Raw genomic sequence first — 16,975 nt, 5'->3', positions numbered from 1 at the left:
GAAGGCAGAGTCAGAGAGGGAGAAGCAGACTCCCTGCGGAGCAAGGAGCCCGATGTGGGACTCGATCCCAGGACGCTGGGATCATGACCTGAGCCGAAGGCAGCTGCTTAACCAACTGAGCCACTCAGGCGTCCCAACACTCACTGGGTTTTTGTGGTTGTTGGTTGGCATGCAAATGCCCAGAGAAGCAAGATTTGACTTACCCAGTGTGGACCTTTTTGGCTAAGATTGAGCTCCTGCTCAATCAAGTGTCCTACCCTGCCTTCCTCCTTCCGTTCTCACTCTGCAAATAAGCATCCCTTCCTCGAACTATGTGGTGCCACATTTCTTGGCATATTTGTACTTTTAGGGGTGATTTCTTGTATTTTAGAGATCATGTGAGTTGGGGGGGAGGAGCAGAGGGTGAGGGAAAAAATCCTCCCCCCTCACCATGCAGGGCTGGATCCCAAGAGCCCGCAATCATGACCTGAGTGGAGACCAGGAGTCATATGTTTAACCAACTGAGCCACCCAGATGCCCCTGCAAGTCTTCACTGCTTGGAGCACATCTCATTCCGATATGCCACAGTCCAGTGTTCATTAGCCCCACGAGGGGAGTGGCTGCCACCCTGGAAGATGCATAGTTCCTTGGGACACCTCCCCCCATCTCTGATTTCAGCTCAGACCACTTTCCTGGACTCTGTACCTGTGTATCCCCCTGCCCAATGCAACCTCCTTTTCAATGACATTAGGTTATTTCCTAGTATTAAAAAGCTAGTTTGTTGGGCACGTAGGTGGCTCAGTCAGAAGAAAATAGGACTGTTGATCTCAGGATTGTGAGTTTGAGCCCCACTTGGGGTGGAGAGATGACTAAAAAATAATAATAATAAAGGGTCCCTGGGTGGCTCAGTGGATGAAGCCTCTGAGCTCAGGTCATGATCTCAGGGTCCTGGGATTGAGCCCAGCTCTGGGGTTTTGGCTCAGCAGGGAGCCTGCTTCTCCCTCTCTCTGCCTACTTGTGATCTCTCTCTCTCTCTCTCTGTCAAGTGAATAACAACAACGAGAAAATCAATGGAAATAGTTGATTACAATTTCCCGGTGTAGCCCATTGTCTCCTTGGGGCACCTGGGTGGCTCAGTGGGTTAAAGCCTCTGCCTTCGGCTCAGGTCATGATCCCAGGTTCCTTGAGATAGAGCCCCGCATCAGACTCTCTGCTCAGCAGGGAGCCTGCTTTCACTTCTCTCTTTCTCTGCCTGCCTCTCTGCCTACTTGTGATCTCTGTCAAATAAATAAATAAAACCTTAAAAATAATAATAATAATAAACTTAAAAAAAACACCTTAACATGTTTGTTCTTCAAAAGACAATATTTGGGGGCCTCTGGGTGGCTCAGTGGTTTAAAGCCTCTGCCTTCGGCTCAGGTCATGATCCCAGGGTCCTGGGATCAAGCCCCACATCGGGCTCTCTGCTCAGCAGGGAGCCTGCTTCCTCCTCTCTCTCTCTCTCTCTCTCTGCCTGCCTCTCTGCCTACTTGTAATCTCTGTCAAATAAATAAATAAAATCTTTAAAATAAGATCTACAGGGCTCCTGAATGGCTCAGTTAAACATCTGCCTTCAGCTCAGGTCGTGATCCTGAGGTGCTGGGATTGAGTCCTGCATCAGGCTCCCAGGGAGCCCGCCTCTCTCTCTGCCTCTGCCTCCCTCTCTCTCTGTCTCTCATGAATAAATAAAATCTTAAAAAAAAAAAAAAAAGATACAAAGATGGCCAATAAGTACGTGAGAAAACACTCAACATTAAGGTCAGGACAGTGGCAATGACAACCGCAACGAGATGTCTCTTCACTCCCACCAGAATTGTTAACATTAAAGCCTGCTCAAGATGAGTGCTGGTGAGGATGTGGAGCGTGTGGGGGCATGCATCGCTGATGGGGATGCAAAATGGTAGAATGTACTGGAAAACCTCTTGGGAGTTTCTCATAAAATTTAAAACATACACCTAGCGTCCAACTCAGCCCTCTGCTCCTAGGTTTACCTGAAACAAAAAAGTACATCCACAGAAAGACTCACACATGAGCATGGGATACCCACTTTCTTCATAATAACCCCCCAAAAGTCCAGAGTGTCCATCAACAGGGAAATGGATAAACTGTGAATACACCCCTACAATGGAATTCTCAGGAATAAAAAGAATCACACGGGGGGTGCCTGGGTGGCTCAGTGGATTAAGCCTCTGCCTTTAGCTCAGGTCATGATCTTAGGGTCCTGGGATCGAGTCCTGCATCAGGCTCTCTGCTCAGTGGGGAACCTGCTTCCCTTCCTTTCTCTCTGCCTGCTTGTGATCTCTGTCAAATAAATAAATAAAATCTTAAAAAAAAAAAAAGGATCACACCAACATTATATGCAACAACTTGGAATGAATCTCAAAAGCATTATATTAAGTGAAAGAAGAAAGGCGCAAAAGAGAACATACTGTAGAATTTTTCATATGAAATTTTATTTATTTGTTTATTTATTTTCTTATTTGAGATGGGGGAGAGAGAGAATCTTAAGCAGGGTCCACGCCCAGCACGGAGCTCCCAAGATAGAGAAGCTCAGTCTCAGGACCCTGAGACAGTACCCTGACCGAATATGAAGAGTTACATACTTAACCGACGGAGCCACCCAGGTGTCCCCCTGTGAAATCTTAGAAAAGAAAAAGCAGGAGCCCTTGGGTGGCTCAGTCCTTTAAGTGTCTGATTCTTGACCTCAGCTCAGGTCTTGATCTCGAGGTGGTGAGTTCAAGCCCCACGCTGGGCTTTGTGCTTAAAAAAAAAAAAAAAGAAAAGAAAAGAAAAAGAAAGAAATAGCTACATTGGAGAGACAGAAAACAAAGTGATTGCTTCTGGGGTGGGTGGGAGAGGTACTGACTGGAAAGAGTCATGAAGGGTGATGGATTTAGTCTACCAGTTGCGTTCATCCTCATTTAATGACAGATGTCGACTCAAGATGCTTCAACTTGCAATTTTTTATGTGAAGCTCTACACTTTCTGTAGAAACCATACTTTGAATTCGAATTTGGGCATTTTCCTGGGCTCCTGATACGCTGTATGATACTCTCTCTTGATGTTAGGCCACAGCTCACAGCCAAGCAATTACAAGGGCAAACAACGGATACACCTATATCCGTTCCGTACCCATAGGACCATGCCACAGTATTCATGAGTTACATGAGCTGCTCAGCACTTGTGTTGGCCCCAAGTGTTCCAAGCATGGCCAAGCTCTGGTTTTCGGCTGGTTAAGTGGATTAAATTTTCCATTTATGATATTTTCAACTTAGGGCGGGTTTTCTGGGATTCGGAGGTAACCCCATCATAACTCATGAAGATCTGTAGCGACTTTTTCTGCAAGAGGAGGGAGGCTCCCCGGTAGAGGTGGCATCGAAGGCTGATACATAGAAGTCTGCAGGCAAAGCGAGACGAGTGTTCCAGCAGGGGCAGGACCTGGCAAAGGCCAAGTGGCTTGAGTGGGGTTGTTGGATTTAAAAAACTCGGAACAGTTAGGTAGAGGGCAAGATAGTTATATGTCTTGAGGCCTGAGTCCTATTACTGACTTGTGTCGGACCCCAGACAAGCCGTCTTTTCTTTGGGGCTCTCACTTCTCCAGTCTGTCCCTCAGATAAACGGGCACAAGCTCCCTTATTCCTTCTGAACTCCCCTCCGGCTGGGAGAATCCACCGAAAGGCTGAGGAGTGACAATTCTTTGAGCCAGTCGCTGGAGCGTAGAGGCCGGCCTTCCTCCCTCCTCGTGGGCCAATCACCGCATTCTCCTTGAGACAAGCCGCTAGACGAGGGCGGTCTAAAGGCTTCGTGACGTCACACCCAGGATAAACCAATAGCAGCTACTAAGAGGCGGGTTGTTTTGGTGATGGACAGCTCTTTTTCAAGATGTCCGCTTAGCGCGGAGCCCGTCGGGAAGCTTTGAGGCGGTGCTGGGGTGGACGGGGGCGGGAACTTCTGGTAGATTTTGCCCAATCATCAGTCGTGGTTCTTGCGATAGACGGGCAGTCTTTCCCATCCCGGTCGAGTTAAGGGGGCGGGGCTCTGCACACCAGACTGGGCGGGACCCTCAACTTTGATGGGCGTCTTCTTTGCCCAGTTGGTAAACGACATTCTCAGACGGGCTGCCTCCATTGCCAATGAAATCTCCTGGCGGGGTCGTTGTGGGCGGGACGTGGACCCTCCGGTATAAGGCGGTCCCGGGGGAGTGCGGAGAAAGGGGGGGGTCGCGGCGGCAGGAGGAGGAGTAGGTGCGGGTGAAGATGGCGGCAGCCGAGGCCGCGAACTGCATCATGGAGGTGAGCGCCTGGAGCGCCGTCGGGGGTGGGGGGCGGTTTGTTGGTCGGTGTTGTATGCCTCCGTCGTGGGGAAGGGGTTCCGAATGGGCGGATTGGGGCTGAAGGCTCTCAGCCGTAAGGAGGGGACGCCGCATGCTCCGGATCCCGGGATATAGTCTGAGGTGCGGGTTTCCTGGCTTTCGAGGGCCTGCGGCACCGGGTCAAGCCGAGGGTGTCGTGCCCCCTCCCACGTGGAGTAGGGCTGGGGGCGCTTCCGGCCTGGCCCCCACGTGGCCGAGGCACGGTGGGTGGGGAGGGGGTGTGCCGTGCCCGGTGGCCCGGCGGGCTCCACGTGCGGGACAAAGGCCCCGCCCCCGGCCGGGGGAGGGGCCCCCCGGGGGGGGGCGGAGAGGAGGCTCCGACCCTCCCTAGAAGGCCCCCTGCCCTCTCCCCCGGGATCGCGATGTACCCTTCGGGGAGGGCTTGCTTCGGTCCCTACGAGAAGTTAAGAGTCTTTCGGGAGGCGCAGTGTATCTCTGTTCTCCAAAACCCCGTCCCTGATACCGAGGCATCTGCTTAGGCTTCGGTCCAGGTTTCGTGCTCTCCTGGCTTGGGATTGGAGGAAGAGGGAAAATTGGTTCCCTCCGGACCCCCGTTTTCCTGTCCCTGGATTCTCCCCTGCTCGGGGCTTTGGGAGCTGGGGGGATGGGGCATGCCCCTGTGACCTCCCCCTGGGTGGTGGGGGGGCCTCTAGTTGAAGGAGATCCTTCCCGATAAGGTGTCGTGCACCCCCTTGTGGCCATTTCTGGGTGTGTGGGAGGGACATCTTTTTCATGGGGCGTGTCCCAAAGCCCATCTCCCCTTTGAAGCCCTCCCGGGCGAGGGGAGGGAGAGTCTCTGCTGGGAAGAGGATGTGGGGAATATGAGCTACTAGCTTTACCACCTATTGGAGATCTGTCTCTCCCGGGCGCATACGCGAAGGTGGGAGATGACCTCCCCCTTCCTGAAGCTCTGTTTGAGAGTCCTGAGCCTGAAGGCTTGAAATGGTTTCCTGAGCGGTTTGGTTCTTGTGCAGCCATGTGGGGTTGGCTCCGGTGCTATTTCAGGACCTCTTGGGACTTGCCTTGTCGTGGTATTAGTGATATTGAGAAATGTGTCCCAGTGGGAAATCCCCTTACCAGTCACCCTTTTTTATAGGTGTCCTCTCTGGCTTGAGAGAATAGGGGCGGGGCTTGGAGCTCTGTGGGTCGTGTCTGTGACTTTGTGCTTCTTGGCGCCTGGAGGGTGGTCACATCTGGAAGAGATGTAATCTGATGGGGCCTGCGGACTCCCTCCTTTGCCTTGTAGTGTTGTGGGGCAGGCAGCTCCTAGGGGTCACTCCAATGACTCCCACCCACCTTGACTCTCTTCTGGACCAGGGTCCCTATGGGTGGAGGAAATATCTTTCTTAGAGGTTGCCTCAGGACTTGGCCCCACACCCCAAGGTGTCGTGTCGTGGGGTTTGAGGGTCCAGAGTCTGGCCTCCTCCTCCGTGGGATTCTACCTTCCTGGGAAGAGGGTGCTAAGCTAGGAGAGTGGCTCCAGGTGGTTTTGTTTGGGGCTTCCTGAGTCCAAGGCAGGAGCTAGGGCTCAGGGTGCCAACTCTGGTGGGGGTGCCTTTGCGCCACACCTCCTTTCTGGAATCCTCTGACAAGAGACTTGTTTGCAGAGGTGGCAGATGCCCAGTGGGCACATCCTGCCAGTCCTCCCCTCCCCTAGCTACTCATGGCACCCCAGGATGGGGTGTGTGTGTCAGGAAATGTCACCTAATCTGGGGGGATTAGATGATGAGGGGGAGCGACAGCTGGCAGTGCCTGTGTGCCTGCTGGGTGCCAGTTCCTCTGTCCTGGTTGGGGGAGGTGTGTATGGTCAGGTGTCTGGCCAGAGAAGGACAGCGTGGGGGCAGGCCACCATCTCTCCAGCCATAGCTGGGACAGAACCCCATCTCTTCTCCCCCCACTTCTCCCATCCCTTTTAAAAACATCCCTGCCTCTTTTCTTGCTCCCTCTGCTGCCTCATCCTGCCATGCCAAGGAAAAGGAAAATTGCAAGAAACACCCCCTCCCCTGTGAGCTGGGGTCCCCTGGCCTGGCCCTCCCCTAGCCGCTCCCAGTAGCTAATCCTGTCTCCCTGTTACTCTCTCCTAGAATTTTGTAGCCACCTTGGCTAATGGGATGAGCCTCCAGCCGCCTCTTGAAGAAGTAAATATCCTTTTGTGAGACCCTTCCCCATATAAATATATCTTGCCACATCCCAGGCCCTTTCAGGCAGTCTAACCATGATTCCTCTTGCTTCAAATCAGTTTACCCTGTGCCCCCAAACTGTTAGTACAACCCCCCTCCAGGTTTGTGGCTCCCATCTGGCCTCCCCAAATACTGTGGCTACTTCCTTAACTCCATTTCCAGCCCCCCCTTTCCCCTTCCCGTGTCTGCCCCAATTCTGCCTTCCCCTCCCCTCCCCAGCTGTGGGCTGAGCTAGAGACAGGGGCAGAGAGACTGGAGAGATGGTAGGCGTGGCTGAGGTATCTGGGTACTCCCCTGGATGGTGCTTTGGGGGGGAGGTCCTGGAAGAGGAGAGTGGGGTTGTAGGTTTTGGGGTTTGGGGAGGCAAGATGGCAGACGGGGTCTGTAGGATTGCCATGGTATGATTTGGGGGGTGTGTGTCTGTTCTCCAGGGAGAAGTAGGGACCTGGAGGTTTAAGAGGCCTTAGAGAGCCTTCAGATTTGACCCATGCTCCCATCCACCTCCTCCCAGGTCTCCTGCGGCCAGGCAGAAAGCAGCGAGAAGCCCAATGCTGAGGACATGACGTCCAAAGATTACTACTTTGATTCCTATGCTCACTTCGGTATTCACGAGGTGAGTGTGAACAGCTTCTAAAGCTGCTGGATCTTGAGGGGGTTAATGTTTGGGAGGGCTGGAACTCAGTTTCTCACGCATGCGCACTGCCTCCTCTGGCACCGAGCCCAGCCGCCCCTCTGGGTGTGAGGCACACACCTCGGGGTCGCCTCTCCCAGCCGTTGCCTTGGAGATGAAGCTTCGCCGGGAGCTCTCGGGAGGCTGGGGTGGGAGCAGGAGCGCAGGCGAGCTTGCCTGCGACTTCAGCGGGAGGTCAGGGCCTGCCTGTTTCCGCCGCCCTCTAGTGGCTCGCGGTGGAACTGTCCCCCAGCTGCTCCCGCCTGCCGTGCCCCCTGCTTCTGGACCCTGTCTCAGGGAAGTCCCGTACAAGAAAGCGGTGGGAATGGGATTCTGAACATTTTTTTTTCTCTTTTTTTTTTTTTTTTTTTTAAAGATTTTATTTATTTATTTGACAGAGAGAAATCACAAGTAGACAGAGAGGGAGGCGGAGAGAGAGAGAGGGAAGCAGGCTCCCTGCTGAGCAGAGAGCCCGATGTGGGACTCGGATCCCAGCACTCTGAGATCATGACCTGAGCCGAAGGCAGCGGCTTAACCCACTGAGCCACCCAGGCGCCCCCATTTTTTCTTTCTCTTTCTCTTTTTCTTTTTTTTTTCCTTTTGCTGAAACCTCTTTGCTAAATTGTGGTAAAAGATACGTAACAAAAATTTCCTTAAGGCGTAGTACAGTTCAGTGGCACTAAATTCTGGGAAAAGCCAAGGAAATGGAACTTGGGAGGCAGTGGTAAAATCAGGCCAAGGCAGTAGGGAGTTTAGCCTATCCAGTCTGATTTTACAAATAGGGAAACTGAGGCAGGTGGGAAAGAAATGATTTGTTCCAAGGGGACTGGGGAAGTGGGAGGACTGAGCTCTGGCTCTCCAAACTGCCAGTGTGTCAGAGGCCAGCACATCGTTTTCCAGCTGGGAACGCAGGTCCCCTCATGGCATGTTTGTACCTTGTGCCCCCACGTCCCTGTCCAGGAGATGCTGAAAGATGAGGTACGCACCCTCACGTACCGGAACTCCATGTTTCACAACCGGCACCTCTTCAAGGACAAGGTGGTGCTGGATGTGGGCTCCGGCACGGGGATCCTCTGTATGTTTGCTGCCAAGGCTGGAGCCCGCAAGGTCATTGGGGTGAGTGTCGCATGTGGGCGGGTGGGTCAGGGCCTGGGGACGGAGAGGGGCCCCTCAGGGCTCAGGGATTGGATGGAGGGGACTGGGGGTGGAGGGTGGGAGTGGGGGGGGTCTCACCCTCCCTTCTTCCTGGGCCCCCAGATCGAGTGTTCCAGTATCTCTGATTATGCGGTGAAGATCGTCAAAGCCAACAAGTTAGACCATGGTGAGCCCAGGAAGAGAATGGGTTTGTGGGGATGGAGTGGGTGATTTCCCGCTTCCCTGGGACCCTTGGCAGTGGGGTAGGGATTGTCACTGAACAGATTCAGCTGTTCTCCCGCCATGGGCTCTAAGAATCCCCCCTTCTCAGCACCCACAACGACGGGTAGTGACAAGGAGCTGGCTCTGCCGGTTTAGAAACTGAGTGGCGAGGTCTTGAGCTAGGGGCCTCACCCGTCAAACCCTGGGGCAGGGAGCACTCTGTAGCTTGCAGAGGCGTGCGGGGTCTGTGGTGAGGAGTCTCTTGGCCACCCCTTTAAGTTCAGCCCACATTCCCTTCCGGAGGAGTCTGCACCCACAGGCTTGTACATGTGTAAATGTTTTCACACCCACGTGCTCGTCTTGTACGTAAATAGCATTTCACACGAGGCTTTTGCCCTCACTTCCTCTACCTGCTCACCTTGTAGTTGCACACGTTTCCAGATGTGAGAGGTTCTTGCTCTTTCCTATGACCACTGTGGCCCGCATGTCCTGCAGCTCCCTTCTTCAGGCCCCTGGGGGCGGGCATTCCAGTAGCCCCTGCGATGCTCATCCCCTTCCCCACAGTGTCCGCTCATGCAGGAACTCGTGCATCTGGAAGGCCGGGTTATTAAAGGAGGGTAGCTCAGGTCACAAAGGCCAGTGGTGCAGATGTTGCCTACCTGCCAGGTTCCTGGGGCAGCACATGTGGGAAGATGGGTGGGTTTTCTGTGTGTGGAGGCTCCTAGCATTCTAGAAACTGAAGTTTTTGTTTTTGTTTTTAAGATTTTGTTGACTGATTGAGTGAGTGCAGGGAGGAGGAGGGGGAGAGAATCTCAAGCAGACTCTACACCAAGCGCGGAGCCCACCACGGGGTCATATCCTCTGACCCTGAGATCATGACCTAAGTCAAAACCAAGAGTGGAATGCCTAACTGACTGAGCTACCCAGGGGCCCCTGCATTGACTTTTTTTTTCTTTTAAGATTTTATTTATTTGACAGAGATCACAAGTAGGCAGAGAGGCAGACAGAGGGAGAGGGAGAAACAGGCTCCCCGCTGAGCAGAGAGCCTGACGTGGGGCTTGATTCCAGAATTCTGAGATCGTGACCTAAGCCAAAGGCAGAGGTTTAACCCACTTAACCAACTGAGCCACCCAGGCGCCCCATGAAGTGATTTTTTAAAAAGAGATTATAGGGCGCCTGGGTGGCTCAGTGGGTTAAGCTGCTGCCTTCGGCTCGGGTCATGATCTCAGGGTCCTGGGATCGAGTCCCGCATCGGGCTCTCTGCTCGGCAGGGAGCCTGCTTCCTCCTCTCTCTCTCTCTGCCTGCCTCTCTGCCTGCTTGTGATCTCTGTCTGTCAAATAAATAAATAAAATCTTTAAAAAATAAATAAATAAATAAAAAGAGATTTTATATATTTATATATGTGTATATATATATATAGAGAGAGAGAGAGATTAGTATAGTGAGCCCCCAGATACATACCAACTGAGCTTTATATATCTCCCCTGGAAGCAAGTTTCAAACATGATGTCATTTCTCCTATAAATCCTACCGTGTGTGTGTGCGTGTCCGTCCCTGATAGACCCTTTTAAAGAACATGACCATGCTCTTAACGACGCAGTCTTACCATCTGGTGCCTAATCCATGCGTTTCTGCTTCTGCCTTAAAAACATCTAGAGGGACGCCTGGGTGGCTCAGTTGGTTAAGCAGCTGCCTTCGGCTCAGGTCATGATCCCAGCGTCCTGGGATCGAGTCCCCCATCGGGCTCCTTGCTCCACAGGGAGCCTGCTTCTCCCTCTGACTCTGCCTTCCACTCTGTCTGCCTGTGCTTGCTCTCGCTCGCTCTCTCTCTGACAAATAAATAAATAAAATCTTAAAAAAAAAAAAAAAAACAAAAACATCTAGAGATGGGGTGCCTCGGTGGCTCAGTGGGTTGGAGCCAACAAAACATCTAGAGAGATGAATGAATTTTAAAACTGAGTTAATAGAGGGGCACCTGCCTGGCTCGGTCTGTAGAGTGTGTGACTCTCGGACTTGGGGTGGTGAGTTCGAGCCCCACGTTGGGCATAGAGATTACTTAGAAAAAAAAAACAAAACCCAAAGCAGAAAACCCTGAGTTCAGAGAGTGTGGCTTCAGCCAGCAGAGTTCTTTGAAGATGTCTACCTGCAGCTCCCAGCCTTTCCTTGAGGAGACGGGGGCAGCTCCAGCGGGGTACCCGGGCCCTGGCCCCGCAGGGGAGGCGAGCGAATGGGTCGCCATGGGGCCAGCTGCATGTGGCTGTCTCTGCCCCCCGCAGTGGTGACCATCATCAAGGGGAAGGTGGAGGAGGTGGAACTTCCAGTGGAGAAGGTGGACATCATTATCAGCGAGTGGATGGGCTACTGCCTCTTCTACGAGTCAATGCTCAACACCGTGCTCTATGCCCGAGACAAGTGGCTGGTGAGGCCCGCGCTGGGGTGGGAACAGCTCACACAGGTTGAGCGCCTATCATCTGGGGTCTGGGCAGAAAACCAAAAGCTGGGCTAGATATTTCCCCCAGCGGGGATTTCATGTAGGGGGTTGATGGCCCAGATGTTGCAGGGCCCAGAGCTAGACAGTAACAAGCAGACAGTGTCAGGAGGTGGGTGGTGCTGGGAAGAAGACCACAGCAGGGCAGAAGGATGGGGGAGAGGCTGGAGGGCTGTGGTTCCAGGTGCTCAGATCCAAGCAGGCCTCCCAGGGGGAGGTGACTAAGACCTGAACAGGGGATAGGAGCCATAGGAGATCTGAGGTGAAGAACGTCTGGGCAGAAGAACTGGTGCAAAGGTCCTGGGGCAGGAGTGTTCCTTATTGGGTGTTGAGGAACAGCAGGGAGTGGACTGGGGGGGGTCAGGAAGAACAGTAGAAGGGAAGGGGGTGGAGGGGCCTGCACACCCCGTCTCAAGAGGAGCCGGGGAGGATGCTGCAGATCTTTTACAACCTGTGAAGGACAGGTCTGAGACTTAGGTGCTCCTGGATGCCTCCCGGCAGCCATGTGGGGAGTAGAGGTGGGTGTGAGGGCAGAAGCCAGTAACCAGTGAGGAGGCCATTGTAGGAGTCCGGGTGGCTCAGACCAGTGTGGGGATAGTGTGTGTGGATAGAGACCCAAACTGTCAAGGTTTGGGGGCAGTGTTCCAAGGCCCCCCACATTCTTCACACCCCCTCCCCCTTGGCAGGCCCCCGATGGCCTCATCTTCCCGGACCGAGCCACACTGTATGTGACAGCCATTGAAGACCGGCAGTACAAAGACTACAAGATTCACTGTGAGCTCGGGGGAGGCCCCCTAGGAACTCCGGGGGGCAGGGCAGGCTTGGGCTGGGCGCCCCTGATGGACTCACCCCTCCTCCTGCCTACCTGCCTGCCTCCCCAGGGTGGGAGAACGTATATGGCTTTGACATGTCCTGCATCAAAGATGTGGCCATCAAGGAGCCTCTGGTGGATGTGGTGGACCCCAAGCAGCTGGTCACCAACGCCTGCCTCATAAAGGTGAGGGCGGGGTGTGGCCGGTGTCCCCAGGGGCGGAACCAAGGAAGGGCCACCAGCTGAACCTGAGCCTGAGCAAGACAGGAGGTCTCCCAGTGTTTGCCTGAGGCCTGGGAGTCTGGCCAGTCGGCCAGAGGTGGTGGTAGAGCTCTGGAGAAGCCACTGGATCCCTTTAAAAAGCTTATGAGCCAAGCTCATAAGGTGGGGTGGGGTGGGGTTCCAGGTGCCAGGGTGAGCAAGACCCAACCGGCATAGACTGCTCTGGGGGGATGTGTTCCACGGGGGCACCCGTGAGCCAGGCAGCTAAGCCCCTTGGCTGTGCCCCAGATGCAAGAAGCCCAAGGCCACGAGTGAGCTGATAAGGGCTGTTGGGCCAGTGATTGGTTCTGAGCCCCCAGTGTGCGTGCACTGAGCTGGACACTGGGGTGAACCCTAGAATTGGCACTGGGCTGCGAGAGGCGGCCCAAAGCTGGTGGAGGAGGAGGAAGTCCAGAGGGAGTGAAGACGGCAGCTGGGAGGGTGGGCGCCGGGGAGCTGGTGGAGGGATTTGGAGCAGGAGTTTGATGTGATCTGATGAACAATGTTTAGAATCGTCACACTGGCTGATTTGTTGAGTAAGAGGATGTGGGGAGAGATGGGGACAGAAGTAGGGAGCCCTGTGAAGAGGCCCCTGCAGTGGTCAGGTGCTGGTGGTGGCCCCGGACAGGGCGGAGGCCATGGGAAAGGACAATGGGCGATTCTCCGAACGGCAGTAGTGGCTCCAGGACGCGGACCTGTCCAATGTGGGCTTTGGCCGTGGGAGAGAAGGGGGCAGGACTGCAGTGTGGTAGCCTAGGCTTTTCCGCCACCTGCTGGCCAGGTGCTGGGGCATGGGGCTCACGGGGCCTGTCCCGCAGGAGGTGGACATCTATACCGTCAAGGTGGAGGACCTGACCTTCACGTCCCCCTTCTGCCTGCAAGTGAAGCGCAACGACTACGTGCATGCGCTCGTGGCCTACTTCAACATCGAGTTCACGCGCTGCCACAAGAGGACGGGCTTCTCCACCAGTGAGCGTGGGGTGGGGCCGGGGTGTGGGACAGGGGCAGCCGAGGGAGTCGGGGGCCTGTCATGTCTGTTTCCCCACCCCTAAAACCATACCCAACAGTCCCTCTCTCAGGCTTGATGAGGGTAAAGGGACTCGGGTCGTGGAGGGGTCAGACAGAGGGAAGGGCCAGGCCAAGGCCTAGGGTGGGGGCTGGGCAGGAGGCCCCGGGGACTGGCCGCAGCCTGGCTGACCCAACTGCACCCCCAGGCCCCGAGTCTCCCTACACACACTGGAAGCAGACCGTGTTCTACATGGAGGACTACCTGACTGTGAAGACAGGAGAGGAGATTTTTGGCACCATCGGCATGCGGCCCAATGCCAAGAACAATGTGAGACACTGCCAGGGCGGGGCAGTGCTCGGGAGGGGCTCCACTGCCTGCTCCGGGGTCCCATCAGCCCTCCACTCGATTGAGTGTGCGACCCCTGGGGAGACCCCAAGTGGATGGGAGGACACAGGGTCTGGAGTCCAGGGCCTGGGCTAGAAGTGTGGATCTGTGGGTATGGGCCTGGGTAATGCTCAGGGGTTGTGGCCAGAGGGGTTGTCCCAAGGGTACACCCGTTTCAGAGGGCATTTGTCCCTGTCTGGAGATATTTTGGGCTGGTGGCCTCTAGCACAGGACTGTGGAGAAGCCTCATTTCCAGCCCCAGATGTCCATAGTACAGAGCTTGGGACAGCCTGGCTAAAGAGACCAAAGGAGAGGCCCAGAGAAGCCAGGAGGAAGCCTGAAGCCTGGGCCAAGGTGGTGGGACTGAGGGCAGAAGTCTTCACGGTTACTGGCAACCTTGGCCCAAGCTTTTTCCAGAGAGTGCTGGGGGATGGGGAGCACAGAGTGAGGCCTGGCTTTCGGGAAGCCCAGGAGCCGAGGACGTACGGACAGTCGGGTTGGGACCAGTGAGTGGGGAAGTGTGCTGGAAGAGATGTTTGCTTCTTAGAAAAGAGGGAAGGAGTAACTGCTTTAACTGGTGGGAATGGTTCTCATGGCAGGAACAATCGTTTTGCAAAAGACAGCTGCCGAGCTCTGGTCTGGAGGGGCGGGCTTGGCTGGGATCCCAGAGTCTCTGAGGGTGTCACAGGAGCCAAGGCTCGAGTCAGGGTTGTGGGCAGATGCTCAGGGTGCGACCAGCAAAGAGGCGTCTCCCAGCCAGGACATGGGGTCTCTGGGTAGCATGGGAGGAGGCTGGGGGCACACCCCCTGCCGCAGCCTCCTGACTCAGACCATTCCAGACCTCTGCCTGTCCTGTGTCCAGTCCCCCTCACATCTCCCGTTTCCCTACAGCGCGACCTGGACTTCACCATTGACCTGGACTTCAAGGGCCAGCTGTGCGAGCTGTCCTGCTCCACTGACTACCGGATGCGCTGAGGCGACACCCGGCTTCTCCCACCCCGGCCGGGCCGGCCCTGCATGGGCCCAGGGGCTGCGGCGTTCTTAGGCAGTTTGGGGGCGCCCCCTTCCTCTCCTTCCCTCCCTCAGAAGGGGGTTTTAGGGGTCTGGGCTGGGGCGGGGCACATCGTGACTGTGTTTTTCATAACTTATGTTTTTATATGGTTGCATTTACGCCAATAAATCCTCAGCTGGGATGGCTCGGCTTCCTGGGGTAGTGGGGTTGGGGTTCTGCATGCAGGTTCTGCTAGGGACGGCCTGAGCAGCTGGCGGTCCTGAGATGGGCGCCTGATGGTCACTGTAGGTCTCTGTCGCCCCTGCTGTGTCTCTAGGTCTCGCTCCCTGGCTCTGGCCTCTTGTGGTCTCTGTCATCCATGGCCCCCTGCCAGGGTCTGCTCCCCTGTCCCCCTCCTCGGGTCCATGTCTCTCCCCCACCTCCCCCGTCCCCCCCCATATGCCCCCTGAGGCCCTGTTCCCTCTTGTCCCCATTGGGCAGGGCTCCTGCCCTAGTTGCCCTGCTGGGCTGTGGGAGGGTTGGGGTGTGGGTTCCCAGCATAGCAGGGCCCTTAAGTTTCCCAGAAAGCCATCTCCCCCCCCTCCTCCTCCCCCAGCGCACACATTGTTTCAGTGTCTGGCTGTTTTTTCCTGTCCAGGACCCTCCAAGGCCAGGCCAGGGCTGACTGGCAGTGACTACTGTCCTGCCCTCTGCAGCTGGGGAAACTGAGTCATGGGGGGGTTGTGTTAAGGGGTGAGAATTCCTTGTGTGTTGGCTTCCTTCCCTAGTCTAGCTGGAACCTTGGAGGGCAGCAGGGCCTCCCTGTTTCCCTTCGTTTCAGAGATGGACTCAGAGGCCCCACTGACAGCTCCCCAGGGACTGTGTTCACCCTCTGCTGCAGGCATGGCATATATACTTGACCCTTGCCCATGGCCTTGTGCAGAGTCCTTGGTCCCCCAGGATGCTGTCCACAGGACCCAGGTCACCTAAGCCACCATGACTTCGCTGTCCACAGTCCTGGCTGGCTACACGTGCTTCAGTACAGCTGGAGCCCTAGGCCCGGTGGCTTTTCACACCTGACTACACCAAGTCCTCTTATGGGATGACGTCTGCTGACTGTGCTAGGCCCCAGACTCCCTTTGTCCACCATTCAAGAGGGCTTCGTGTGCGCCCCGCATCGTCCAACCCACAAAGGAGCCTGGCCCACGAAACCTCATGGTCCCCGATGGGTTGGGTTGAGGTCGAGGTCGCAGGAGCCCAGCGCCTCCCTTTCCTGGAAGCCCTAAGCTGTGTCACCTAAGGTGTCAGCTGCCCCGCCCCTCTCCCTCTGCCTTAAAGGGGTCCCTCTCCCAAGGCCTTCCAGGGTTATAGCTCTTCCGTTTAACTGTGCCTGCCAGGGCTCAGAGGCCGAGTAGGACGTGGGAATCCGGGTTCTAAGCTTGCCATTCTGGTGTGGTGTGGCCTCCTCGTCTAGGCCTCATTTTTCCCCGCGTGGGTAGTGGGGACTGGCCGTGATTCCTGGATCTCAAGGGGGCCTCCAGGGAACTCTCCGACTCGGGGAAGAGGGCGGAGCCGCACCCCAGAGGGGCCGCTTCGCGCATGGGTTTCAAGGACCACTCCCGGCCCCGCCCCACGATGACCCCCCACATCCTTCTGTTGCTTCTCGCCTCCACCGTCCTGGGGGACCGGGACCCCGTGGGCAGGTGAGCAAGGCGGGTCGGCAGCGGGGACAGGGAGGGAAGGACACGGCAGGAGCGTGCGCCCCCTTCAGGCCACTGCTTTCTGCGTGGAGGGATGATGAACTGTAAGCGCGCCTCTGCGGTCGCGGAGTTCTGCTGGCCCCGACCCCACCTACACCCCTTCCTCGAGAAGATTCTGTTTGAGCGCGGCCTTCTCCCCTGCTCCCTCCCCAGGCAGCCCCAGCGCCAGGTCGCCCAGCACCGCAGGCGCTTCTGTTCCCTGGTCACATGCCAGACCCACCGCCTGCCAGAGATGATCTACTGGCTCAGCTCCGCCTCCACCAAGGAGCTCTCAGGGAAGGCCGGCCGCGAGCCCCAGGACCCCCACAGCTACGGACGCCGCCGTCGGCGCGAGGCCAGAGCCCTGCTCGGTCTCCAGGACCCTGGCCTGAAGAAAAGAGGCCAGCGCAGTGCCCAGCTTGCTGCGTGACGTTGGGCACGTCCCTGGCCCTCCCGTGGCCTCGGCTTACCCATCTCGGTATTGGGGCCACGACCCCAGATTTCTTTTTCCCCTAACTCCATCTCCTGGCCTCACTCAAAAACTCTCCCCGCGCTGTGACTGGGCTGGACCCAGGGGGACACCGGGACTAGAATACCCGTAGAGTCCGGAGCCTAATAAAACGAGTTTCCTCTTTCAGCCTCGCTTGTCTGTGCCCATTCCAGCCTCCCAGTCAGAGCCCAGTCTCTAACATAAT

At 55.9% G+C, this 16,975-nt stretch overlaps 2 protein-coding genes across 5 annotated transcripts; both read left to right on the top strand.

Moving 5' to 3' along the window:
• The first annotated feature begins 4,174 nt into the window (after positions 1-4,174).
• Positions 4,175-14,743, top strand: PRMT1 (protein arginine methyltransferase 1). Of its 4 annotated transcripts, XM_004767287.3 has the most exons (11): positions 4,213-4,310; positions 6,475-6,528; positions 7,082-7,183; positions 8,201-8,356; positions 8,498-8,561; positions 10,874-11,016; positions 11,772-11,859; positions 11,967-12,082; positions 12,976-13,126; positions 13,372-13,493; positions 14,442-14,743. In XM_004767287.3, the coding sequence occupies exons 1-11, from the start codon at positions 4,275-4,277 to the stop codon at positions 14,523-14,525; spliced, it is 1,116 nt and encodes a 371-aa protein (XP_004767344.1). In that variant the 5' UTR covers positions 4,213-4,274; the 3' UTR covers positions 14,526-14,743. The 4 variants fall into 4 exon arrangements, with proteins under 4 accessions (XP_004767345.1, XP_004767344.1, XP_012919536.1 ...); XM_004767288.3 differs by lacking the exon at positions 6,475-6,528 and having other exon boundaries at positions 4,175-4,310; XM_013064082.2 differs by lacking the exons at positions 4,213-4,310; positions 6,475-6,528 and adding an exon at positions 6,746-6,833.
• Positions 14,744-14,876: 133 nt separating this feature from the next.
• Positions 14,877-16,710, top strand: ADM5 (adrenomedullin 5 (putative)). The gene is made up of 2 exons (XM_004828376.3): positions 14,877-16,244; positions 16,455-16,710. The coding sequence occupies exons 1-2, from the start codon at positions 16,141-16,143 to the stop codon at positions 16,708-16,710; spliced, it is 360 nt and encodes a 119-aa protein (XP_004828433.2). The 5' UTR covers positions 14,877-16,140.
• Positions 16,711-16,975: the final 265 nt, after the last annotated feature.

Source organism: Mustela putorius, unplaced genomic scaffold (genome assembly GCF_011764305.1).
Source record: "Mustela putorius furo isolate JIRA1106 unplaced genomic scaffold, ASM1176430v1.1 tig00000196_pilon_pilon_pilon, whole genome shotgun sequence".
NCBI lineage: Eukaryota > Metazoa > Chordata > Mammalia > Carnivora > Mustelidae > Mustela > Mustela putorius.
This window is presented reverse-complemented; position numbering and strand designations above follow the sequence as displayed.